Here is a 26,971-nt window from a genome sequence, read left to right on the forward strand (position 1 = left end):
CTAATCCCAGAACTGCTGCTGTCTCGTCTCTTCTATTTATCATTATGAAGTGTTTTTTTCCCTGCCGGCTCCCCGGTGGTGAAATGACCTTTCCCTCACTGAGGGCAGAGTCACTCCTCCTCACTCTCCAGACTGAAAACTCCACTTTTTATGATGTACTTCACATTATCGTCTCCCTGCTGAGCCGCAGCCTCTCTTAACTTACCCTTCTGCCAGATTCCTCTCGCCTTTTTACACTTCTCTGAGCTACTTGATTATTAATGTTTGTTCGGAGAATGATTTGGCAATGTAACAAATTCACTGTTAATCTTTTTAAACAGCTTTTATGAAAGTCCTGCTTGATTTGCAGCATGGTACAAAAATACAGTTTTATATTCATGTGGCTGTTTCGAGCCTGTTTATTGTGAACTTGGACATTCAAAAACTGAGTTAGAATTAAATCCATGCACGAGATGGTTCATGGCTTGTTACTCGTAGCTCTTATATCAGTGTTTATATGTTATATCTTTTATTTTTATTTATTTTTGGCTCAAAAAGGCAAAAAGAAGAATGGAACATCATGATCAGGAGCCAAAAAAGTTGAGGGAGCGTGTGCTTGGAACACCTCTCGAGCTCTGTGCAGACTCTGGTTCCAACATGGTGTCTTTTGTACAAAAGTGAGGCCAAAAGACACCAGGTGATGCCATGTCGGCCATATTTACATACAGTCTATGCCCGACTGTGTTTTTCCACTTCAACCTTTCCTCATTCATTTTTTATTGCCTGTTGTAAACGTTTGGTCTGAGCTGGGGCAGAAGGTTTTTCATCAGTTATCAGTTTTATCAGTCTTATCAGTTTAATATCTGATACGTCCCCTACCCGTTGACCATATATTAAATTGATTTTTGGATCAGGGAGACGGAATATGGACTTGCTCCGTTCAATCCACGCATCGACCTGGTATTGCAGTACTTCCAGGAACGGTGCACCCTTCCTTTATGTAGCTCGTTGGTCTAGGGGTATGATTCTCGCTTAGGGTGCGAGAGGTCCCGGGTTCAAATCCCGGACGAGCCCTGATGTTTTCAAACATTTCACTATGCCATGTTGGATTATCTTATCTCTTATCTTAAAAGAAAGCTACCAAATTAAAGGAGCTGGCCTCTGTAGATTCTTTTAAAATAATTTAAATGATAGGAAAGCTGAAACAAAAGGATGCAATTGCTTTGCCTGATTGTTGTTTTATTTTATATTATATAGTCTGTAAGCTGTATAGTCATATGTATTATAATTGATTGTCTGTTTTGATGGAAATTGACTTGTATTACTGAGATGCAAAGAGATGCAAAAGAGATTTTTAATCTCAACGAGTCTCTCCTGGTTAAATAAAAGTTACATAAAAATATAAATCCATAATAGTTAATGTGTGTAATGTCAGTGTAGTGTACTAATCTGCCTCGTCCCACACCAAACTCTGCACATTCAGTCTTTTATTTTGAAAATCTCTCTGCCAGCCTTGTGTCAGTCTTTCTGCTTGTTCTGTCAGTGTAGACTGATGTAGCTTGGCTTAGCTTAAAGCCGTGAGCTAAATGAACATTCATGTGTGTATTTCAGGTTCAAACATCTGATCAGTTGTGTTTATGTGTGCTGGCGTCATAATAGTGATATTTCTAACTGTGCCTAAATGCAGCATTTGTATAATCTTTATAATCACAGCACAGTCCCCCATGGCCTTAGCTTTAATTGCTAATCCTTCACAGACAGAGGCGGCCTGTGTGATTTTCTGCATTCATGTGTATGTGTATGTAGTTTTAGGTTAATTAACAAAAATAAAACAGGAAATAAAGCTCATGTTGGTGTAAAGCTGCTGTTTCTTATGCAGGAGTAAGAGGGTGGAAATTTTAATGGATGTGAATCGTTGAACCTGGAGAGCTTATCTGCATGCTAATCCTTCACACACAGAGCAGGGAGTAAGTAAGTGCAGACCACAGCTGCTGCGATTTTGGTTGACTTCATTGATCTGTGCCTGGACTGAACACAAGGTCAGCTTCAGCCGGCAGAGCTCTGGTGAACTGCTGTAGGGCACTTCAGCTTGGATGACTGTTATTTTTTTTTCTCGATACCTTCAGGGCATCAGGTCAAGTCACAATGTGAATGTTCAGAAGATTCATTACCATAAATAAGAAAATTAATTAAAAGATGCTTTTTTCTTGATGTGATGCATGGTGCTTTATTTTTGGACATAGGCAGACAATGAATGGAACTGAAAACTTACAAGCTTTATCCTATTTTATGCTGATGTGTGCATGTATCATCAAGCCACAAAGGGAGGAAACAGTAATTTGCTTATTGAGGATGAGTTTGTTGGGTTTTCCATTCATTGCTGCTACAGCTAAGATGCAGGAAGTGTTTCACTGTTTTTTATTGAAATGGGCCCATTTCCTTGTACAATAATAGTGCTTATCTATGTGTAAAGCTTTATAATACCAAGATCTTTTTCACACCGTGGCTTAGAAGCTCCTGGTATCGCCTTGTGTTACGCTAATGTTGTAGCTTGTACGTAAATCCGAGACTTCTTCAGGGGAGACCCTCAATTTCAAACGTTTAAATGTTACACTACATACACACATTGTCTTGCCTATGTCTGATAAGACCATGAAGATGCTGATCATGATGAGTAAGCTGTACATGAGCCTGGATAATATCCAAAGCTTGCAGTGCTGCAAAGAGAGACACAGCAGCAGGAAGGGATATAAACAATTGTCATTGCACAATAACTACACACTGAATCTCAGCAAGGGAAGTTCTAGCAGTGGAAATGGTCAAGTCAAATCGAATGCTGGGCCAAATACAAGTGATGTTTTGCTCAAAGTATTCAATATGACTTAGACTCTATCTCCTGCCTCTTCCACACATTATGTTCCATCTGCAGTTCCTCAAATGGCCACTTGAGACTGCCTCCAAAAGTCCATTTTAAAGACCTATATGTTAAAATACCCAGCTCTTCAAAACACCCTTGGGTTACATCATGAAGAGTTCAACACTCTTTATATCCTCTTGTGGGAGAGGAGGTATGTCATGATGACTGAGACTTATTGTTAATAGTCTTTGAGAATTTGGACCAATCGGATGCTTCCACTATAAAGAATTTAAATGCCCATTAAGCAGTGCTTAAGTCACTAAATCTGTATGCATTTAAATGTTAAATGCTGTGTGCATTTAGCAACCCTTAAGTCATTTCCTCCTGGCAGTTTTTTGTTTACTGTACATAAACATGGATGGACACACACACACACACACACACAGATTTGCTGGTTCAACACTTCTGTTGGCCTCTGAATGTGGACCTGTGGAATAAACACCCACAGGTCCCTTCAGGCTGAGCTCAATTTGATTCATTAGAGTTTGACCAATCAGATTTCTGGTGGCTGTGTCACCGGAAAGGTCGGCCAGTAAGGACAACACATGAAACAAAACACACACACACACACACACACACAGTCAGCAGTGCTGAATCCTAAACATTTCTTCCTTCCTGGAACACAGACTTGCTGCTGGATATTTCTAATGAGGAGGGAAACAGAAATGCAAAAAGAAAGACAAATATGACCAAAAGTATACAGACAGACACTCATTCTCACACTTCACACTGTTTTTCATACTCTGTAAGAACTTCTCAGCACAGAGGCTGAACCTCTACCCCGTCATCAGCTTCACTGATGCTCTAATGGAAGCTTTCCAGTTCTGGTTGTAAGCCTGAAACCAAATGCCGGTTTTGTTTATTTAAATAGTGGAGTCTCTGTGTTAAAGTTAATTACTGAAAAAGTTAGATATAATTACCCACTTACAGTTTTTTCATTCTGTGGTTAAAGATACATAATGACTCTGCTGTCGTTATGCCCCCGACACTTGCAGGGAGGAAGAGGGTGATTGGATATTTTTTATTAAAACCAAATCATGATCTTTTAATACATCATACCATTTATTTTTATCCGTAAACCTTTAAGAAGGTCTTATATAACCATCGGGTTAAACAAAAGTGAAGTGGCTTAATGAAAGAAAGCAACCCACAGGTGACACAAACCACAAACTCCAGTGTGAAAGTCTGGAGCAAAGTTAAAGCCGCCATCCTCCTCCTTTTGGCGACCTTTACAGGCTTGTAACATCAGCTATATTACATCACCCCTCCGGTGAACATCATGAATTATTAAGGTGTTCTATACCTTGCAGGTCTATTTGAGATCGGCTTCATGGCATTGTTGAAGTTTTTCCACCTCGCGTCCACTGACTCATCTGTCAGTTTTCCCTCCTACTACTCTGCTTGAGTTTAGATGAATCATTTGCTCATTTACATGAGTCCCTCGGCTTCTTGTAAATGCAGAGTTTATATCTGAATGTCAACTACAATAAAGATGTGATAAAAGATGGTTTGTCATCCCTCAGATGAGATGTCTTCATGTGCAGATACCCACTCGTGGAGCACAATGCATGGCTGGTATGCACCCTGTGCCATGTGATGACCCAGACTACGGTAGTTATTATCAGCATTAGCTGTTAGCTTAGCGTGTGTACAGTCAGAAGCTGTTATACACCTCACTTGTATCTGCAATAACTATGCTGATTATTGTTTAATCGTCTGGGCTTTAATTTTGTGTAGAAGCACTGTAGTGACTCATGTGTTCACACTACCCCTTTTGTCCGCCCCTGATCCATCCTACCTCCACCTCCATCATTTTTATTTTTCTATACTCTTTCATCTCCCAGTCCCCTCCACATTTTTCATTTTGCCCCTCTCCCTCATCGCCATCCCCTCTTGCTCCTGTGTAATTTTTCTTGTTTAACCTTCATCACCTTCCTCTCCTTCCCTCTGTTGTCATTTCTTTTCTGTCATACTATGTCTTCTATGGCTGAAACCATTTACTTCACTGTGCTGTATCCTTCCCTTCTAGTTCTGCTTCTTTATGTTTTTTTCCCCTCTTGTTGGATCTTCTCTCAGCTTGTGCTCATTAGCTATGTGGACAGAGAGAGGAAATCGCTGTGTGACACCCTCTGTATTTGGTTTTCAAATTTTTCTCTGTTATCGATTGGGCTTGTCTCATGTCTGGTATCTGATCAGAGCAAACTTGTCCATCGTTGTGTTCTTTATGCATTAATTGAAACAGATCTGAAAGATTGCCTGAAGTTGTGGGTAATCTCCTGAGCTTTAGGTGGTATTTTGGTAACACACAAGTACAAGTGGTCTTAAAATAATCAAGTAAGGTCATGTCACCTCATGAATTGTCTGATATTGTTGGCTCCAATGCACCAACGTTTCCCTGTGTTTTCTTTTTCATTCCTTCCAGATCCCCATCTTTCTGCACCGCTCCCTCCTGATCCATCCATTTGTCAGTTGCTTCCATCGACCATCTCTTCACCATGTCACTGAAGGTCCAGACCAGTAATGTGACCAATAAGACAGACCCAAAATCCATCAACTCCCGGGTGTTTATTGGCAACCTGAACACAGCAGTGGTGAAGAAGTCGGACGTGGAGAGCATCTTCTCCAAGTATGGCCGTGTGCTGGGCTGCTCCGTGCACAAGGGCTACGCCTTCGTCCAGTATGCCAGCGAGCGGCACGCCAGGGGGGCTGTGATCGGAGAGAACGGCAGGGTGCTGGCTGGACAAACGCTGGGTAAGTCAACAGGACATACAACTGAAGTTCTAGCTCTGATACATGCAATTAATAGCCATAGATCATACAGCCTTGTGATAATGAGTCTAAAATGCATTGAGCATGATGTGACTAGCTAAACCTCTGACAGCCGCCTGGTATAAGGAAAGTCAACTGGTTTAAGTTGAGTCGCTGCAGAGCTACGAGCACATTTCTTTAATAGTGCCCTTTTGAGCGCCTTTTGTGTGTGCAATAGGATTCATAGGTAATCCATCTTTTTCTACCACTTAACTACCTCTTCAGTCTCTTCACATCTATCCACTATGTGTGCATGTGAGAGAGAGAGAGAGAGAGAAAGTGGATGCATGTGTATAATCATGTTTGTGTAAAAGCCTAATTTAGGGTGTGATTTCTGGGTTGAAAGGTTAATTGCTATCGTGCTAACAACACTGGTCAACACACACACACAGAGTAATATAGGGTACATTTCCCAGGAGGCTCCATCTGCGTGTGTGTGTGTAATATAGGATGAAGCTGTGACAGCTATGGGGCTGCTAAGTGGTCCTCTCCGGCCTGCTGCAGCTGTCTTGTGTTGTGTGTGTGTGTGTGTGTGCATGCGTAAGCAATAGGATTCATAGGAAATCCATCTACTTTTTTTTCTTCTGCTTAACCACCTCTCCAGTGTCTTCACACGTCTCTCTCGCCGCTCTCTATCCTGAGCCCTCCAGGTGATTTCAGCCCACTTTGTGCTTAACTGAGACATTTTTAATCATTTTAAATCACAAACACTCAAGGATGTGTTCATGGCAATTTGTAACACACTGAATTAACAAATACAGATTGTAATATAAAGCTGTAATATAGTACAGAAAATGAATGTCAAAGTGCATGAAATTTAGAGATTAGATACAGTTAAACAAGCTGATTTACTTGAGACTATTCACTTGAATGAATGAGTTCTATGGGACAATGACATGTCGTCGGTTCCCGGAGATGCCCAGTGAATGGATTTGTATGGTGAGAATGTCTAACAGCTTCACACAAACAGTCCACATTGATCACTTGTGTGTAATTCTGTGGTTAAAAAAGTTTGTTCAGACTAACTTTAAATATAATCATGACTGTCAAGCTGTTCTTAATTACTCATTTACAGTCCACTTGGTGGACGTGTTCAAACAGAGTACGTGCACACAGCTTCTTGTTGTTACACTGCCAAGAAATGCATTTTTGTTAATAAATATGAACAGTGTGTGACATGCGTGTAGGTTAAAAAATAATGACAGCAGCACAGAGGGCTATTGATTCATAAAGTGCTCGGCAAACACTTTTAAACTTCTGCAAAAGAAAACGACTTACTGCTGAAAGAGAAGGGTCGACCCGGTGTGTGTGTGTGTGTGTCTTTTGTGTGTGCTGTGTTCATAGACTTCCTCTATGAATAGCAGGCCCCTGCAGGTAAAGTCAGCGAGGCATATGGAGCAGCAGGTGGAATGTGTGTGTTTTTTCCTTAGGTCATAAAGGGGAGGGTCAATAACTGTTTTAGTTGGATGGAGGTGTGTGTGTGCGCGCAAAGCAGTGGACTCCTGCCATTTCCGCACCTGGCTGCAGTCAGCGTTCTGGATCACTGCATCAAACACACACACACACAGACACACACACACATTCCCCTTCACCGTGAAGCTCAAAGACTTGAATCCTCAGTCTGTGGTTGCTGAAAACTCTCCATCATCTTTCCTCCATCCGTCCTTATATTATCCTCACACACCTCTGCTCCTCTTCTGTTTCCAGCATATTTTCAACATGTTGCTCTCCTGTTTATATTTTAAAAGTTGATTTGATGTTGAAGCAGCACCTAAGATCAAACCATGTGTACGCTCTGCAGCTAATGATAAGTGCATGTTTGCCTGCAGCGATGTCTTTAAGCCCCAAGGTGGAAACAAACTACTTGAGTGTAGGACTAAGTGGAGCACTGCTTTAAGTACTGTGTAGTTTTTATTCTTCTTTATTTGTACCAAGAAAAAAACAAACAATGCATTATCATATGTTTTTATACTTTCCCTCTGCTTATGTTGACAGTGGGAACATGCAGACAGTGATCACTGTCGGCAGATGTTTTTGAGCGGCACTATAGCGTCCTCTAGTGGACATTACATAACAACACATTACATAGGTTGGATGGGAGTTTGTCTACACACCACTTCTCTCTTTCTGTGTTTTGGAAAGTTTAAAGATTTTTTTTACATGGAGACACTTGGACAAAAAAAAAATCTTTTTCTCTTTGCCAATTTTTTCCATCAGATATTAACATGGCAGGAGAGCCAAAGCCCAGACCCAAAGGCCTGAAGCGATCAGCAGCTACTCTCTACAGGTAAATACAACCGTGTATTGGATTGATTGTTGGATTGATTATTATACTCAGGCTGTCACTCATATTTCGCAGCAGATCTTGGAGCTTTTTGGTTCTTTTAAAAGGCAGCTGAGAGAATAATATGGCTGTAAACTACAGGCACTCATATGGGACTGAGGGCTTTAATTGAAGAGGGCCAAAGCTTTGCATCCGCCTACACTGTATAACAACACCCTGAAGGAAGTGAGGGCAGAGACCTGTAGGTGTGTTATGAGCAAAAACACCCAGAGGAAATCTCAGGTTCTATTTTTATGGCTTGTCCTGAACCCCAAAATTTCACCAGTGGGTTTTGGATTTACCTTAAAACCAGGAATAATCTGGAGAAATCTGATGGTCCTTGAATGTTTCATATGTAATGCACGGTTCAGATAGAAATTACCAAACCTAAGATAAGAAGCACTTTATTTTGCATGTCTTCAATAAAAACACACACTTACACTCTCAATATTAAACACATTTATGAGGCACAACCTTCATTTTTAGCTCCTAAATATGACGTAAACCATTTGGATGGGACCACAGGATGTATCTATAGGTGCCTGTAAATGTCAAGCTCTTTCTCCCTGATGATGACAGGCTGTAATGCACATACAATGTAAAATGGTAACTGAAAACAACTAGAGAGAGATTGGAAGGTTCTCATAAAATGTGTCACATTTAAGTTTAAATTTAAGATCATTCATTTATTTGACAGGGACAATGTGCTTTCATTAACATTTCTTTAAATGGTTTGCATTTATAGAAATGTTAATGAATGCACATTGCTTCTTTTCCTGTCCCCATACACGTATTTTTAATGTGAATCTAACTGCAAATGAAAGTTACATGGATGTAAAGTACATGAACTTGATGCGTCATCCTGGCCACTCAGCAATAATGTCTTTTTATCTGTTTGTTTTTTTCTAGGTGAATATTGACCATTCATTTGTTAGGATGTTTTTGGCACATACATCCTTCTTCTTTAGGCCTTCATACAGTCACTGGTTAATATTAGTAGTTTAAGTAATGAAGCTGTTTATTTTAATGTTTTACTGGCAGCGGTTCAACTTCATTGTGCCAGAATTTTGTGCTAAATTACTGAAAACATGTGTATCTAGCATATACAACAGTTCTAAAATGTGTCAGTTAACAGTAAATGTTATTCACACCTTCTGCTGCCAGCTTCTCTGTTGTCTTTGTAATTTTTACGTCTCTGCGTTCTGTCTCTTGGGGTCAGATGAAGTATCTCCCACTCATTGTGTAATTACTGCCTCTTTTTTTCATTTATACAGTATAAAAAAAACAAATAGCTTTTGTTCCCATGTGTTGTTTTAAATGTGGTTCCATGCTTGTGTAATGAAAAGCATTGTGTCGTTTGTTTGCGTACAGTCACTGTTGTGCCTTTGTGTTCCCTCCAGTGGCTACGAGTTTGACTATGATTACTACAGAGAAGATTTCTATGACAGGTAAGAGGGGGCGGAGAGGCGCTCTTCAATTTCAAACAGCAATCATGTTAACTCTGAGCAGCCGTGTGTTGTTGAGCTGTAACAACAGAGCGAGAGCATGTTTTTAAGGCACATTACTGGATTACTGTGTAACCATGGGAAGAATGTGGGCTGTACCTTCAACAATAACCACATATTGGTGCACTGATGCCAGCAGGTCACTCAGAGTTTAGGTTAGAAAATTCTGTGGACATGCTGTGGTGCACTGTTGATGCCGTCATGTAGCACTAGCTGCTAGCTTTGACTTAATCTGTGGGTTGCTTAATGATCCTCCATCTCGTTAGAGCCTGTGTCACGAATGATTCCAGTCCTAGGTTCAGTTCACTGATTTAAAAGACAAAATTTATTAATCAGAGGGAGAGCTGAATTGGCTGAAGCGTCTTTCTCCAGCATCAAATATTTTTTGTTTCCATCATTCAGTTCAGTTAAATCCAAACAACTTTATTAGTCCCCAAAGGGCAATTCAGTTCAAGCAGTTTCCGAACATAAAAAAAGAGATTACCAACAACAATGACAACAAGCAGCAGACAGAAGTACTGTATGTCAGAGACAACAAATCAACACATATCCTGTTTAGTCCCTAAGCCCCACACTGCTCAGCTGCCCTTTCTTGTTGGCCATTATTAAAAAAGGATCAGCCCATGACTGACAACAAATCATGCTAGCACAGATTAGCAAATTTTAGCATAGCATAGTGGAAATCTCTCAGTATGAGCAGTTAATCTGCCATTCTTTGCTAGGCAATGTAAAAGGAGGAGATATTTATGGCAGTAACATCCACAGTTTTACTATCGTGGCATTTCATCATCATGATCTGAGACTTCTTGGTAGGTTCAGTCTGAGGAACAGCTGTTCAGATTCAGTCCATTTACTCTGACCTCATCAGTCATGTCACGTTGTGGTAAGCATTACTGATTTGACATGTCCAGGTGAAAGCCAGCATCAAAGGCACCACAGCCGTGAAGCTAAAAGAAGAAGAAGCTGCTTCTGAAGTCAATCTTCATACTTGCAGTTGATCTTTGCACCTGGTGTTTCAAACCATTTTCACTACAAGCCAATGAAACAGTATAGGGCAGAAAAAAAACACACAGGTTCCAGCAGAGCATGTGGGCTTCAAAAGTGCACAGGAGCAGATCAGACATGGCCATGGCCAGCTGAGATGAATCAGGGCGATGCATCCAGATGTGTAGCTGTAACTGTTTTAGCTCTGTGGCTCACATCTTTGCATTGTGGCATACAGATTGATCTCACAATCTTTTTTTAATTATTTTCTTTTGTGTTACAAAGAGGTTGTGGGTTTGAATACACTTGCTTGAAAAAAACAAGTCTGTCCTTTGACTCCTGTCAGAATGCATCAAGCGTTTGTCTGTTTTGATATAAAACAGTCTAATGCAACGGAAAGAAGAACAGTCCCAGAGGAGACCAGCAGTCATGTCTGTTAATTCTTTGAATTATACATCACCATTTCCACTTGGTTTGCCTGAACTCACTCAGAACAATGAGGGATCAGCCAGGGATCAGGGGTGTTGTTGAACACTTGGCTTTTCCTCTGGAGCAAACACAGGATTTTCCAGTCCTGCGTTAGTTTCAGGTCCAGAGATGGCCTTTTTAGCAACTGCAAACCCTTTCTGCCATGGCTCAGCTGTATTGATGAGTACCCTGCTTTAGCTTAAAACTACAAGCTGCACGGACCCAGACCAGATGCCACCGATTTAACTTTAACCTCCAACTTTTTTGATGCAGTAAAAGTTATAATATTATTATTATAATATAATTAACTCAGATTACTAGATTTCAAGGATTCACAGTGATTACAGAGACCCTCCATCGATGACCCAACACTATCATGTCAATTTCATTGATTCAATCAATGAATCAATCAATCAATTTTATCATCTCATTATCAGACATCGCTTCAAGCAATGTGCTTTTGGTTTTCAGACCAGTTTGTGTCCCGTGAGAAAGTACTTTCAGTGACGCCACTGGTGGTTTGCTTTTAATGGCCAAAACTGTACACTGACATGCTAACTGCTACTTGCTGTCTTTTAAACTGAATGTCCCTAAGCAGCTTGTTTCCTCTTCTACAGTTCATTGATCTGAGCTTGTGATAGACACTGACTGACAGATTGTTCATCTAATTACCTGGCATGTCTTCTTGTAAGAACATCATTTTCCTTGGGTATCCATCCTCCATCTTGCTCACCATGTCTGTAATCCACACATTTCCTGGAGGTTTACTAAGATAAGATAAGACAAACAATGTTCTTCTTTTGGTAACAAAACAGTTTGATAGTAACTCCTTCCAGCTTTCTTTCAGATGTTCTGAACCCGTGATAATCTTATTTTCGATGAACCATCGTTTGAACTGTGAACTTTTTTTCACTGAAAATCTCAATTTAATTGTGCTGATCAAAGGGAAGGCAAAACAACAAACAGTGAAAAAGAACTGCAGAAAACACAGAAGGTTTACGCCAAGTGCCGCAAAATTACGTCCATATGTTACTGCTTCAGAAAGGGCATTCGCCAGATTTGGTATCCTGACTGCAGTCGTTTGCTAACGTTTGCACAAGAAGAAGAATGTTATATTGAAGTGAGTGCACATGCTCACAGTCAGTGATGCAGTTCATGCCAAAGGTGCTGGATACAATCTGTGCAGGGCCACTCAAGTTCTTTTGTGTAAAGATGTCCTCAGCAAAGCTAAAGAGCCAAACAAAAGGCCACAGGCGATCCATGCTGGCACAAAGTGGTATGATCATTTACAGGAATGACTCCCTAATCAGCCATTGGGGTGGAGAAATACATCAATGAATCAGTATTGATCCACTTTCAACAAATAAAACTTTTGACCCAAAGAGCCCCTGTGGGGAAGGTTTCTGTGGTGTAATATGTTTTTCATCCTGTCCAATTACATTCTGATCAGAGCTGTGAAAGAGCAACAGTTCCCACATGATTTAAGGCTCAGAGCCAAACCTAAGGTGCAACAGAGATCCTCCGACTGCTTTGAATCACCTGTAGTGTAAAGGCAACACAGAGGATAAGCTGCACAAAGACATTTGACACACAGCACACTGTGGATTGTGCAATTGCTGGAAGAGCCATCACATGGAAATGCAGAATTTTTCTGATACTTCTGGTACACGCACAGGTACAGCCTCCCACCTTTTTCCTTCAGATTCTCCTCAGAGCTTCTCATGGGGATATATAATCTCTCTTACAGGCATTTTCCTGGTCCTGTCATAGGATCTTAAGTTAGATGTGTCTGGAATATGTCCATATGGAGACATCCATCTAAACAGGCACCTTCACTGCAGAGTAATGGCTATTTCAGCCAGATGACTGAGCTCTTCAATCCAGTGTAGATTCAACTTTTAGAACTTTTGTTGACCTCCTTCAAATCAGGCATGGTACCAGAGGTTTTACTGGCAGTCTCTCCTCTGGTTTCCCATTTTGTAGCCTATAAATGTACATTAAACAACTCAGACCACAAGCATTTACATCCATGTGGTCTTTATGCTCTCTGCTTAAGCACAAACGGTTATTTTAAGATAAAAATAATGGATGCTGAGCATCAAGCCTTAACTAAGGTAACACTGATATCTAAAGAACTGCTTAAAGGAAGAGAGGTCGGCCCGACCTGACCTCACTTCTGCTTAAATCTGACTGCCTCCTGCTCCTGATCTATGATCTGTAAACTAAATCCGGGGATTATAGAGCTTTTTTATTGTGGTCATTTGCTGACGCAACTGAGCAGTTTTGTCCAAATGTTGGAATTAAATTGTCATATTACTCAATCTGATTTACCATTATTTCTTCTTCTAACTCAAGGTAGGGGAGGCAAAGCACTGTGCCATTTGGACAAATTATCTGCTGTGATTATCAGACCTCTGACTTTTATGACCATCTGTAACAGTCTGACCTGCTGTAGAACCGACTGAGCACTGGGAGTGTGTAAATCTGGAGATTTTGAACTTTTGGTTAGTCATTAAAAACAGACTGATGCAAGCTGCTGCTCGTCCTGGAGGGTTAAAGTAGATCCAAAGGGAGATCAGTGTTATATTCCAAACATAAAATGCTCTCTGAATGTGCACTCTGAGTTCATCCATAAACAACAATCTACATTATCCACAAAATTTAGTAGTTTTATTAAATTATTATTATTATAGTGTCACCTCAGGTGAAACTAAACACGCAGGGGTGCAGATCTGGCTTTTATGAAATTATGTTCGAACTTGCAGACTGGGGTCATATGGGGCAGTAGTTGCACACTCTGGTAGAAAACCTCACCTGTTTATTATCGGCTACCCAAAAAGTGTCTATGATTAAGCTGTTTGACCTTATTTTCCTGTCTGAAATCGTCAACACAACATCGGAAATAATTCTTCTGTGCCCACATGTGCCAGCCTACACTTGTCATTGATTTGCTAATGACCTCTCCCCGACTACCTATCAACTCATTGCATTGTGATGTCAGATAAACACCCTGCTGATGAAACTATCACAGTGGTTGATTTAGCCAACAAAATGGACAAATTTGTGATAAAAATACCAAAAATTTCCACTGACCCAACAGTGTGTAGACTGTGTGTTTGTGAAAAGAGAGCATGTTTGATGTGTGTGTGTGTGTGTGTGTGTGTGTGTGTGTGTGTGTGTGTGCACGCACCAAATTAGCAAGCACAGCCAGCACCCACCAGCAGACTGTAGATGTCAGGCTAATATTAATTGATCAAATACTAATATAGTCAACATGTTGCAGAGCATGTTAGTTGCAACATAGTTCCATATTTCCTAATAAATTATGATTTTTCTGTTTCATTTTCCCCCTCAGCTCCTTCCTTAAATCCTGCCTTTCTTTTCTGCCCCTTCTCCCTGATTTTACAAATGCCCTTTACTTCTTCATCTGACCTCTTTCTTGACCCCTCTCCTAACTAAACCTCCTTTCCAACCTCCCTCGTCTCTTTCCTCTCTGTCTTCCCCTCTCCCGCCTTCCTTCTCAGGTTGTTTGAGTACCGTGGCAGGGTGTCTCCGGTTCCGCGAGTAGTGCCAGTCAAGCGCCCGCGGGTGGCGGTGCCCCTGGTACGACGGGTCAAATCTCTGCCTGTCAAACTGTTGGCGCGTAACGCCTCCGTCCTCTCCACCAGCAATGGAAGCAAACTGAGATGTGAGTTCCAACTTGTAAATGAAAAACATAAAGCACCAGTGTGTTTGATTTAGTGCCAATCAACAAAAGGTTCAATATATTCTGATGTGTTCTGATGTAAATTACCATCACGCCTTCAAACCCCCGCCTTTTCTTTCTTCTCTTATAGTTTTCTGACCCCACCCAAACCTCCTCATCCATCTTTCAGTTCTCATGTTTACATGTCACAGGAGGGTTCAAACATCAGCGCTGCTGTTGTCACTTTATTTTTTGCATTTTGCTCATTAAACATTCAATTCGAATCGTGTTCAGCCCGCGGATATGAAGAGACATGTTGCCGCCCCGTCAGCTCCTTTCACATTTGACTTGGACCTGAACCTCTTTTCCAACTGCACTTTTTTTCCCCTGCTGCACTGATTTTCACAGAGTCCCGGATTTCAGTTCCTGAGTGTCTTTCTGTGTACTTATCAAACTTGCATTTTTTTAAAAAAAGCATTATTAAAATGGAAGAATACAGATTTTTTCATAATAGAGAGCTGTCAGTACCTCCTAATGCTCACTGTGTGATCAAAACCCATTCAGTGTCCTTAAACTGCGTGCTATGAGGTCCAACAGTCGGGGTCTGTGTTTGTGGAAAAAAAACTTTGTTGGACCCACATTAACAGTTTGGACATAGTCCTTGTTCTTTGTATTGAAATTGAATAGTGACACAAATGCTCAATCTCCACATAAGGAGGTGTAGAGGGATGAAACAACACCTGTCAATCAGGGTCAGAACCGATCGGCCTGTGGGCTAAATGAAGTTAGCCCAAACGGTCAGTAAATGGCGTGGGTGGAACATTATACCCGCCAATCATTTACACCCAGAAAATAAGAATTAGATTTGACGCACTCGGGTTGCATACAATTATGAACTATTTGGAGCTATTGCCACTTTTGGTTTTACCAAAACTAAACATTAAGCAGTCTTTTGTTTATTATTTAGACAATGACTTTCTCATCTTTATTGCATGATGTAGGGAGGGCTTAGCCCCACTAGCCCATTTATACCAGCCATCACTGTTTATCACTGTTGCCACAAAACAAGGTGGTATTTTTTTTTCAGTGTCCTTTGGTCAGGGATCAAACCTGTTGCTGAACTAGAGCCAGGAATCTGTACTCAGGCTTCTTTCCACCTTCCAAAGACATGTACAGTATGCTGGTGACTCTAAAACAGTGGTAGGCCTGCATGACCGCCCTGCCAAAGAGAATAAAGTGGATAAAGGGAATGGTTGGATGTGTAGCTTCACAACAGAACAGTTATGATGTCTCTCTCCAACAAGACTCCAATAGGACACAGATGTAAAAGTTTTTCCACTCTCTCTCTCTGACAGATTAAGCTGGCAAGTCTTGGTGGTGGAGTTAAAAATGATCTAAGTCCAGGGTCCAAAAATTATTACTCCATAATTTGCCTGTTTAAACACTAGAAATTATACATAATTATCATCATTATGATGTCATTTTTCCCTGCAGGATTGTTTGGATTTAGTTTGATCCTTTGTCACGTCATTCCAAATTCTCCTCCAATTATTTATATCCAATATAAATATTGTAAAATAATTCTTATCCCACTGATTAGGTGACAAATCAGCGTACATTGTTCTTAGAATGACTAACAAGGTACTTGTGTTCCTTAAAGTTGAGTCATGCCAATGGGGGTTTTGCAATAAGCAATACTGCCTGAAAAAGTTTAAACTGTCAAACTTTTAACAGGTAAATCTTCCCCTCGGAGTAATTTCTCATGCACATCTGACTTTTATTAAAATATAAGCAAGAAGCAGAAGCAGCTTTTAAACCTGTTGTGTTGCAAAACATTGGTAGAAAAGTGATGAGCCAACAGGCTAAAGGAGCATATGACATGAATTATGCGCTCCGATTTTCCCAGGCCAGCCTCCTGCCCGTCTCAGACATTTTTTCACACTATATACCAAACTGTGGGAAGACTCTGTCTGTAGAGCGATTATTACATCCAGCAAGCATGTTAAAGACCCACATAGATTTTTTATATTATTGAATGGATACAGAAATAGATGAACTTATATCCAGGCAATATTTTTTCTGTTTACTCTTAACTCCACACGTTCATGCTTACCTTAAACCCGGTCTCGCACCAGAATTAGTCAGCAAACATTTGTTATGTTCTTAAAGCCAAGCAGATCAATGCAGTCTCACACATGGACACAAAGTCACAGCCTCAAATCACATCCAATCACATCCCTTTATTGCAACTGTCCAACTGTCACTATTGTACTATTGGATATAGCTGCTATAATTACCATCTGATCCCTTTAGACTCTCTGTGTTTGATGAGAAGGACAATGACTAAATTTTTATTGAAGTAAATGTTAAAATATAAAGAGAATGGATCTTTATATGAACAGTGTTAGAATTATCCAGTATGCTAATCCATCATCTGAAGAATTTTTGAAAAACTAACTTTTATATCCCCTCTTTCTCTCTCTCTCTCTCTCTCCTTCTCCCCCTTCTCTCCCTCTCTCTGCATCTATTTGTTTTTGTCTCTTTACCAGCAGTGAAAGGCACAGAGCTTCAGGCCATCAAGTCAGAGCTGACTCAGATTAAAGCTAACATCGAGGCTTTGTTGGGCAGGCTGGAACAGATCACAGAAGACCCACACATCACTGCCACAGGTGACACAAAATCACCAACAACATGAAGTTTAACAGGACAATTGCTCTCAGGCTCCTCCTATGTTTGCAAGGCACAATCGTAAATACTTTTTGTGGTAGAAGCCTTCCCATGGACGCCATACGTGCGTATTGATTTAGTCACTAATGCGGAAGAAACCAAAATCAAGTCAGCTTGTGAGGCAGCACCGTCACTGACTGTGAAGGGACAAACATGCCTTACACACACACACGCACACGCACACAAACACACGCATGCTCATTGTTACTCATTCTTTGTCTCTTATACACACACAGACACAAGTGTGATGATGTCTTGATGCGTATGACACAAAAGCTAAGCAAACAATTTATCACACTGTTTTTTTACTGTTAAAACCCTTAAAATCAAGTGCACAGATCAAGTGTGAGTCTGCGACCCAACCCTCCCCTCTTATGTATAAAATAGTAAAACTATGCAAATACTAGTTTTATAGTCATGGTCATCATGGTAATCCTACAAAATGATGAACAGAGCGGCGTTGCGAATAATACTGGTCATACCAAAAAAGATCTGAAAAATGAAATCACGGTCATATTCTGCTGGATGGGCATCCTGTCAATGTGGATCATCAGTCTGACATCTGTCCCTGTCGTTTATTGGCTCTAATATTAAGTACAATAACAAGAAAAGGAAAAAAAAAAACAAAAGAAAACAGCACGCACAAGGGCCCAAAGGGAAACCCAGACATATTTCTCCCATCTGCTGTCAGGCTCTCCAAGGCCAGCTGTGATGGTTTCTGACTGAAACGCGCTGTCATCACTTTTGAATGTGTGCCGTGATCGCTGAACTTGTGTTGAGGGAGAAACTGAATAGCTCCTATCCAAAACAAATAAAAACATGTTTTCTCACACATAAACCACAGCATTCCCCAAATGTGTGGTGACAAGTTCTTTTTTGTTATGTGTGGCAGATTTGATTAAAGCAGAGGAGTGTAAGAGCGAGGAGGCGTGGCAGGAAGGGGACGAATCGAGTTCGGAGCTGGAAGACGACGAGGAGCAGAGACAGAGCAGTGAACCTGAAGAAGAAGAGGAGGAGGATGCGGAGGAGGAGGAGGAGGGGGAAGAGAATGGAGGAGAGCACACACAGGATGACTCCCACAACCACATGGTGTGTATTAACACCTGCCTGAGAGTGTGTGTTCTGGTAAAGCTAAAATTGTGAGGGCTCAGGTCAGACCAGGATATATATGTGCTATATGTGTGTTTTTATCTCTGTCTGTACCAAATACAATTAAAATGAGTGAGTTGTAGAAAAATTCACCCCCTGTACAATTGACACTGGAAAGGGAACCTATCATCTGAGACCAGAATGGTTTTTTGTACCAGGCTGTAAACATGTTCTTTTCTGCTGTGAAGTCGGCCATTTTAACATGGTAGTCTATGGGAAATGACTCACTTCTGGAGCCACCCCAGTGGTTGCGGCATGAATTACAAGTTTTGACACTTCTGCATGGGCTTCAAGTTTGAGCCCCGAACGTTGCCACTTGAGTACTAATTTTAGTAATAGTAGAAAGTAATTTCTAAATGTGGATTTCCACCTGGGAAGGATTTCTTTCATCACGCTATAATTTCACTTTAAAAGCTGTGGGGGAGTTCAGGGAGAAAGAAAAACACACTGATCACCTGTATTATTTTCTGACAGGTGTCCATATGTAATACTTTGGCTGTATGACAGATTCTGTGGTTTGTTTTACGTATTGTAAGTAGAGCTTCAGTAACAGTAACGTTTTAAGCCGTCCAGTCTTCTCCTATGAATAACCATCTGATGTACTTGTGTGTTTTGACTCTGGTTTGTTGTTCTGTTGTTTTGTCAGGAGAACAGTCACCTATCATCAGAGTTGGACTCCATTCACCCATGAAAGGTGAGTTTTCTCCGCGTGTTCATGTGTGGCCCAAAGCTTTCCTGTAATTTGTCATCCAAATAAATTGACTGCTGCAGACAGCGACTCACTTCACCAGCTGACCCTGCCTGGTAGCAGGAAGCCCTGCATCTGTCTCCTGGCTGGCCAGCTGTGCACAGTGCCTCTCCTGTTCCTCCTAATTATGCCCAATCCCTCTGCACTGTCGTGCTCATATATGTGGCTCTGATAATTTAACATTTAGCTATAATAAGCTAATGGAAAATGTACTCTTGGCAGTTTCAGCTCTCGAGTCCAGCAGATGGCGCCTTCTGGGCTTTTGCTGAATGGACAGGGAGCACTGAAAGCAGGAACACTCACCACTTCTCTGTCTCTCATGTCAGATATCAAAAATAAATCTTATAAACCACAAAGCATCAACTATTTTAAATAACCGTTTGTAGCATTTGAGAAGTGAAATGTGAGTTTAATGCCTAAATATGAGATTAGGAAAAAGCACCAAAAACAGTTTGACATCTTCTAATAAAACCTCTGTGAGCACTGACTTGATTTGTGTTAGCATCTCTCCAAACCACATGGACCAATGCAGTGACGCTCAGTTCAAATTTGTCATACATGTTTGATATTATCCGGGGCAGGACAAACCTGGCTTGAGTTTCTGTGATTATCAGATTTTCTGATGGTTCAGTGCTGAGCAGAACTCTCTGTAGTCAGATTTTCTCTCATTTAAATCATTAGACAGGCTTTTGTTTTTAGGATGTTGCAGCTTTTATGGATACATTGGTGGCTGGTCAAGGGCTTTCTGGTAGGAAATGTTGCGAATGCTAATCGCTTTTTTCCATATCATTTCCTAATAAGTTTGATTGCAGCAATCAAACAGACGTTCACAAGACTTTGCTCTAGAAAAGTTGAATTACAAATCGTTTCCACATACGAGGGGGTCAAAGTTCAAGTAATTGACTGATGAGTTTGACACACAAAGCAGTTGTTTGGAGGTGAAAATGCATGTATTTACATTGGAACTGCCCTGATGGGGAGACTGCACAGCTGTGCATCAAGGTCACTCTCAAAGATGCAGGCAGGCGTTGCCATGGTAACAGGCTGACACGGAGGAGCATGCAGTTAACCTTATGGGTTATCCATCACTACACATATTCATCATTATGAAGCTGTTTACTACTTTTCCACATTAAAATCAAACAGTTTGTCCTTCTTATAAGCTTAAGGTTCATTCCAGCATCAGACTTTTCATATGGTATATTTCCAGGCTGTTCTTTAAGGTCATTGGCTTCATGTCATCTTCAGCAAACCAAATTCAGATCAAGCAAGACTCAAGCAATTCAGTTAGTTATCATTTAAAGCAATGCTTCAGCTGCAGAAATCAAACTCGCATTTTCTTCAGGAAATGCTTTCCTAGTTAAAGTAATTATTCTGAAACAAAGTATCTTCTATGGATGATGGCATCAAAACAAAGTGGCAGAGCATGAAGGTTTTCCTTAAATTAGATTGTGGTTCAAGAATGTAGAAGTTCATTGCTAATAGGTGGAAAATCCAAACAATGTGGAACTGCTCTGTTTTAAAGACAGGAGGAAATTTGCAATTTGTGCAGGCTGAAGGCAGAAAGTTCTGAAAATAACACACACAAGCGTGTGTATGTACACACACAATCCCTGGCATGCCTCGGTAAATATACATTTGGCTGAAAATTATTCACGGTGTAATGTCAGAGGGTCAGATGTCTGGTTTGTATTGGGCTCAGTATCTGATGTTACAGCAAAAAACACTGACTTGCTGGCAGGGAATTCCTGTGGAGCTGGAGCATATTGGTAATTATTCTTAGTACTTTTCTGCATGGTTTCATCAACACATATTACAAAGAAGTCACAATAGGTGGATTCACACAGATTACCAAAACAACACAGAGGCATCCTGGGCCTGAGCGGCAAAGGTTCAGTTGCGCTTTGTGACATTTGCTGTGTGCCATCTCCCTCCTTTCCCCCTCTCTGCCTGTTGCTTTCTGTCTGCTTTCACTGAGAACTGTCAGAAAACAAACAAACATTAGGCTGGATTATTACAATAACAACATACCAGGCAGTTTATCTGATGCAATCTGGTCAGGTGAGGGACTACATGGATAAAAAACTGCCAAAACAAGAGGCTGGGTGTTTGTGGTCATACATATGCTGCCACAAACCACTTTTATTTCCATGTTGCATTATGTTTTACCTACCTACCTACCTACCTACTACAATGTTAGGTTCAACAAAAATCGTAGACATGCACTATATACATATGACTACAGGAGGGTGCCAGGTACGTAAACAACAGCAATCACCTGGGAAGGGGTGGCAGCAGTAGAGATCTCAGTCATCTTCAAGTTTTCTGTATTAAACATTAATGAAAAAAAGTTGCCCTTAATGAAAATAGGCAGCTTAGGATGTGTGTGCTGCCTTATTAACACAAAATCACATAAAAAATGGATTGTTGAAGTCTGTAAATTAGTAATAGGCAGAGTTAAGAATAATCCGTCCCCTTCATCCTCAGGTATTTTCATTATATGTACCTGCAAACTGACTCCGACCACGACCTTCTGACCCCGCTGAGGTTCAGATGGTGTCTTTTTATATGTTAAAAGGTCTACAGGTGATGGACATGTACACTGGTAGACCTTCTTCTGTGATGACATTTGTATAAATTATATAAATTAAATCCAGACTGGTTCTACTGCAGTGATCCCTGTGCTCCTGTGACACCTACATCTGGAACCGAGTTTTGAATCCTTGAAATTATGGTAACTAGAGCCCCCACTAAATAAAGTAAATATTCGCCTTCAAAAAACGTCTGTAACTTGAGCACAAATGTATATTTTTGTATAGAAAGCAGGTGTTTAGAAAGCAGGCCCTTATCAGAGCTTCTCCATATCTGAGTAACACAAACAGGCAAATTGCTTTGGCAAGAAAACTGCTGCGCACACCAAGCTCTTCCATAAATGTGAACTGAAGTGCAGTTCATGACTTCGATTAAAGCAATGAAAATTAAAAAGAAGGAAAGGAAAAAACTGTTTTCATACAGCTCCCTGTAGTGAAACCCTGCCGTCCTTCTCTGTGGACGAGGTCGGCCTGTCTAATCACCGAGCCCTGTTGCTTTTATGGAGCAGGACTTCATTTGTTAGCTTTTAGCTTTTTAGAATGGAACGAAGTATGATTAGCTTATTAAGGTTCCTCCATGCAAAACATGACATCAGGTTTGTAGCCAGTTATTTCAGAAGTTATTTATTAAATCTTTGTGGCAAAGTGTGATGTTTTGATTTTTATTGATGTTACAAGTTCATTTCTTGAAAAAAGCGGTTTCAAGTAAACAAAACAAAAGTACATAAAGTCAAATTAATGACTTTATAACAGGTAATTATTTGGGTAATGAGTCATGTAGAGACATTACTATTAAGTTGAATGATGAATTAAAAAAAAAGTTCTTTTTATGTTTAACCTCAAATGTCTAGGCGATCCTGGTGGATGTTTTGCAGCCCCTCTTTCTGTTTTTCTTCAAAATAAAATGATTTCTCGGGTTCATCTTCAGTTAATGAATCTGAAAAGCCGGAATGTTATGTCAATCTGCATCTGCTCTCCACGGCGGAAAAAAAAACCTCCAAATCCTTTCTGAACAGGCCGTCTGCTTTTCATTCTTTCCAGGAAAAGGGGCCCTAAAAACACTTCCTCACAGAAATTACGTGTTGGAAACAAACATAATATGTAGGATACAGTTCACTGCCAAGAGAGGATTTTCAGAGAGTCCCAACAATTGGACACAGAAGGGTCACGTGTGTCATGCAACATGTGAACGGACCAGTTAAAATAAATAATGAGCTTGTGTTACGGTCGTGTTTAGGTCAGGTTAAAGGAGCAGGGTTTACCTTGTCCTCTGGAAATTGGCTACTGTTCAGTAAAAGGCTGATTGGGGAGTGAGATGCGAGTGTTGTAGTCAAATGTAACTTTTTATTCTGTCTGGCTCTTCATGCCCTCCTGTTCTGACAGCATCCAATGGAGGCTCTCTCAAAGACTTCATGTTTTCTCTGTGAGCTGAAATGTTATTCAATAAAAACTGTAATCATTTTCAGATTTTTCTTTTTTTACTTTGACAAGCCATTGCATTGATCTCACAGCGGGATGACTCCTGTGGAGTTGAAAGGAGTTAAATTGCTTCCATCAGTTCAATTAAAGACCAAATACATAGGACTGGAGAGATCCAGCAGGGCGGCGTCCTGTTCAGAAGAGTGATGAATTGCCCTTCCTTATATTTCTTTAGCTTGTATACTCACTGATGTTTCCAGAAGCACAAACAGATCTTCAGTCTTAATGATGAAGCTCTTTGTTTGTTCAGTCACTGTAGGTTTTTGTTCATTTAGTTCTGTCTGTCAAAACTGTTTTTACTTAAAACCACAAAGTTCGTGGAGGAAAAGTCGGGGATCACCAACCTCATTAGAATTGATCCTCTGGGCGTCAGGGATGTCTGTTCCCAATTTAATGGAATACTCTACTACAACATATAGTAGGAGACCTGCACTGCATGATGCTGCTAGTCTGACTAACAGGAAAACAAATAAAATATAGACTATAAATGCATCATCACCTCCCAAATTATTATTATTATGTCAGCCATTAACAGAGGCATTATGTGTCCAACAAACTCAAGAGCTTCTTTATGGTTGTCTTAAAAATTTTGTTGGTAAGGATCCATTGAAAAAATAACAACTGATGTTTACATCATATTTTGTTGCAACCGCTTTACTCTATGTCCAAACTTCAACAAAAACCTTTAAGAAATAAAAGATTCTGTATGATTGACTTGCTTGGGACTAACAGATGAGAAGAATTGTGTGCATTTTCTGCAGCCTTTTTACAGTTTTTTTTTAGAATAGACATTTTTTTAATGTTTTTTGGCTGGTGCTGTACTGCACAAAAACCTTTCCAAAGCAGATGTCATTATTCAGCTCAGTTTCCAAGAAAACTCACAGAGGTTAAAGTAAAGAAGGACATGTTTCTAATGCTAAGCACGCTGGACAGTATGTCGGTGTGTTGCTCTTACATAACCGTCTTCATAAAGAATCTGCTATGTAAACACATTTTCAGTATGAGTGGAATCCAGCCTGCCACAGTGACCTCTGTAAACTCCTCAGGAAAAGCACAATTTAAAAACCATCAGCCCGAAATAAAAAAACTCTAGCTTAGGGTTTATGTGAGAGGTGAAGCAGATTTATAGTCTGCGTGCAGACAAAAAGGCAAAGTGCTGCCCGTTTACCTGCCAGTTCTGAGGCGGCCCAGAATGTCTGTACAGAGAGCTTTACATGCCGGAGTCCCAGAAGGACTGTGTTTCTGTTCTGCTTAATAAATCACAGATCATTTTTCTGTGTCTGGAAACATCACTGATAACCTGCAGCACATTCCCACATTACTCTTACACTGATGTGCGTCTTCACTTTCTGCACACACGCACATCAAAGTCTGTGTGTGCACATGCAGGAACTTCACACACCTTCCTCTGATGTAGCACATCGTATTTTAGGCTCAACATGTGCGGGAACACGCTGGCACCACACTGAGCAACAACAGACTTTACAACAGTGGACAAATAATTTATAATCTACTGTTGTCAGGTCAAGAAGTACGCTTTAACTTTGGATGTCACCACCCTGGTAGTAGTAGTAGAATATTTGTTACATTTGTGCTAATTGTTGACTGCTGTTTGTAGTTCTGCACTATGAAAATACAACAATCATTTCTTGAAAAATGAAAATGGGCTTTCTTTAAAGTTTTAATTTTAGTTGATTTGTGGGTTTTTTTTCACTTTCTGCAGATCAGCCAAAAAATCTTTGATTTTTGTCACATTTAAGTCAGCCATGGCTTCCTAGTTGCACTGAAGACTGCAGATTTTTTTTTTTATTTTATTATTTTTTTATTTTGAAACAATGCAGAATAAAAGTTGTTTTATGATTTGGTCCCACACAATGGGGATTCTTCCTGTTTTCACAGTTTCTTCATCTCTGGTCTTATAAGAGTCTCTTCTTAATCATTACTAATACCATATTAACACTTATAATTTCATTCATCATTCATTAATTTTTTCCTATATTCCATACTTGAGAAGCAAAATATGTGTAAGGCCAGTAAATCACCGTCAGCTTTGCATTGAGACAGACCACCAACCAGCAGCACCGCCAACTATTTTGGCATTAAACACCCTCTCTGTAAAGGGAGAAGGTGAAAATAATCAATCTGTCAGGAACGTATTCAAATATTTCAAACCCGGCAGGTTTGATTTACACACCTGATGTTTCCACTGTTCGCCATGTCCAAGGAAATAACAATAAATCTGAGGCAGATTCCCTGAATATTTGACAATGATTCAGCTCTACCTTTCCAGTAACCTCAGAGATTTTTTTCTTCTCTCTCTCCTTAACAGATTACCAATATCAATGAGTATTTTAAGACAGCAGGTATTTATATATTATATACATATATACATACACACTCTGGTATGAATCATGCACATTTGTTGTCCTTTTATCCATCTAAAGACGAATTTCTCTACAAAGTAAGGGTCCGTTTTAGGTTCACAAAAGTTGATTGATGGATAATCTGAGTCTCAGTTACACCTTCTGATAAGATGAGATTAACTGACTGGTGATGTCACACAGGTGACACCATTTGGATTTGTTCAGAAAGATATATTTCTCAAAATAGTGTTGATAAAACGTGTTTTGCCTGTTCTCTTGTAACTCATCATCATCTTTTCAGTCTGGAATTGTTAAGGAAAAAATATTCATTATAAATCAATTTTGATGATTTCCTCACCTGTTTGATAATGAAATATTCATGTTTTTTACATTTTTGGCAGGTTGCCTATAGCTGCATTTGTTTGAGTATTTATTGTCGTCATTTCGAATCTGCCCTGTGTTTCATCTGAACTACACAAATGGTGCTTGTCACATCATAGAATTGATTGTTTTTACAGTCAAGCAGTGCTGGTGGTCTGGTAAATTGAGTTAACAGGATAAACGACTGTGGGGGGGATGAACATCAAACCGCATTTTATTAGCTACCATCAATGTTTGACCATATTCTCCAACAACCACTTTATCCCGCTTTGCTTTCGGACATGTTTGTGTAACATAATTGATGATTGTGATTGTTAAAAGTTATCTTGACCTCAGTCTGTTTGCCTTGTTATTAATCCTTCCCTCTGTGTATCAGGTCTCAGGATCTGTGGAGGAAGAGAGAAAGAGAGAGAGAGCTGTGTACAGACAGAACTGGATAACAGCACAGGAAGACCATCAAACAGCAGGGAGCCGCAGACACACACACACTTACACACACTCACTTATACACACCCACATACACTAACCCGCACACAAAACTTTAAAAACACACAGCAGACAGAGACAGACTCGACACTTTGTCCAAGCCACAGGAAGATACTAAAACAGCAGGCTACTGCCAGAACACATCATAAACTGATGAGTTACACACACAGATAAAACACACACACACACAGACTCGACACTGTGTAAGAGCCACAGGGAGACAGTTAAACCAGCAGGCTGTTGTCAAAATGTATCTTAGAGGGACAGGTTTTACACACACACACACACACACACGCCCTGAGGATCTGTGCAGTTGGCAGCAGTGTGTCTGGAAAAGCCTGAGCTCATCTGATCATCTGGACTTTAAACATGCCGAGT

At 40.3% G+C, this 26,971-nt stretch overlaps 1 protein-coding gene and 1 pseudogene across 1 annotated transcript; both read left to right on the forward strand.

The window, feature by feature from the left end:
- Positions 1-804: 804 nt before the first annotated feature.
- Positions 805-973, forward strand: LOC114436973 (uncharacterized; annotated as a pseudogene).
- Positions 974-5,391: 4,418 nt separating this feature from the next.
- Positions 5,392-26,614, forward strand: raly (RALY heterogeneous nuclear ribonucleoprotein). The gene is made up of 8 exons (XM_028406634.1): positions 5,392-5,647; positions 7,922-7,991; positions 9,428-9,475; positions 14,509-14,672; positions 17,228-17,338; positions 18,289-18,485; positions 19,192-19,239; positions 26,484-26,614. Exons 1-7 carry the CDS (start codon positions 5,392-5,394, stop codon positions 19,234-19,236), a joined length of 891 nt encoding a protein of 296 aa, XP_028262435.1. The 3' UTR covers positions 19,237-19,239; positions 26,484-26,614.
- The last annotated feature ends 357 nt before the right edge of the window (positions 26,615-26,971 follow it).

Source organism: Parambassis ranga, chromosome 5 (assembly GCF_900634625.1).
Source record: "Parambassis ranga chromosome 5, fParRan2.1, whole genome shotgun sequence".
Classification (NCBI taxonomy): Eukaryota; Metazoa; Chordata; class Actinopteri; family Ambassidae; genus Parambassis; species Parambassis ranga.

What these genes read in the sequence shown, in the direction of transcription:
- raly (XM_028406634.1), top strand. Translation starts at nt 5,392, where the DNA reads ATGTCACTGAAGGTCCAGACCAGTAATGTGACCAATAAGACAGACCCA. An exon ending in AGAGAAGATTTCTATGACAG is followed by an intron (nt 9,476 to 14,508) that starts GTAAGAGGGGGC and finishes CTTCCTTCTCAG; the next exon opens with GTTGTTTGAGTACCGTGGCA. An exon ending in CCCACACATCACTGCCACAG is followed by an intron (nt 17,339 to 18,288) that starts GTGACACAAAAT and finishes TATGTGTGGCAG; the next exon opens with ATTTGATTAAAGCAGAGGAG.